General features: G+C 74.5%; 1 protein-coding gene across 1 annotated transcript in view; it reads left to right on the top strand.

Moving 5' to 3' along the window:
* Positions 1-3: 3 nt before the first annotated feature.
* The window catches only part of TSPEAR (thrombospondin-type laminin G domain and EAR repeats), a gene marked incomplete at its 5' end in the record, with an annotated part of 8,559 nt that continues 8,358 nt past the window's right edge, over positions 4-204 (top strand). Inside the window, one exon of the mRNA XM_008935861.1 lies at positions 4-200. Within this exon, the coding sequence (XP_008934109.1) occupies positions 4-200 (197 nt within the window). The remainder of the gene's footprint in view (positions 201-204) is intronic.

Here is a 204-nt window from a genome sequence, read left to right as displayed (position 1 = left end):
CCCCCGCAGAGGCACGAGTACATCTTCACGCTGCTGGCCGAGGGCAGCCCCGGCGTGCTGGTGGGGCTGCGCTACGCCCCCCGCAAGCTCCACTTCCTCTTCTGGAGCCAGGAGCCCGCCGGCGGCTGGCAGAGCCTCGTCACCTTCCCCAACGTCTCCCTCGCCGACGGCCGGGGGCACCCCCTCCGCCCTGCCGGCCTCCGC

Source organism: Merops nubicus, unplaced genomic scaffold, assembly GCF_000691845.1.
Source record: "Merops nubicus isolate BGI_N331 unplaced genomic scaffold, ASM69184v1 scaffold29412, whole genome shotgun sequence".
NCBI lineage: Eukaryota > Metazoa > Chordata > Aves > Coraciiformes > Meropidae > Merops > Merops nubicus.
This window is presented reverse-complemented; position numbering and strand designations above follow the sequence as displayed.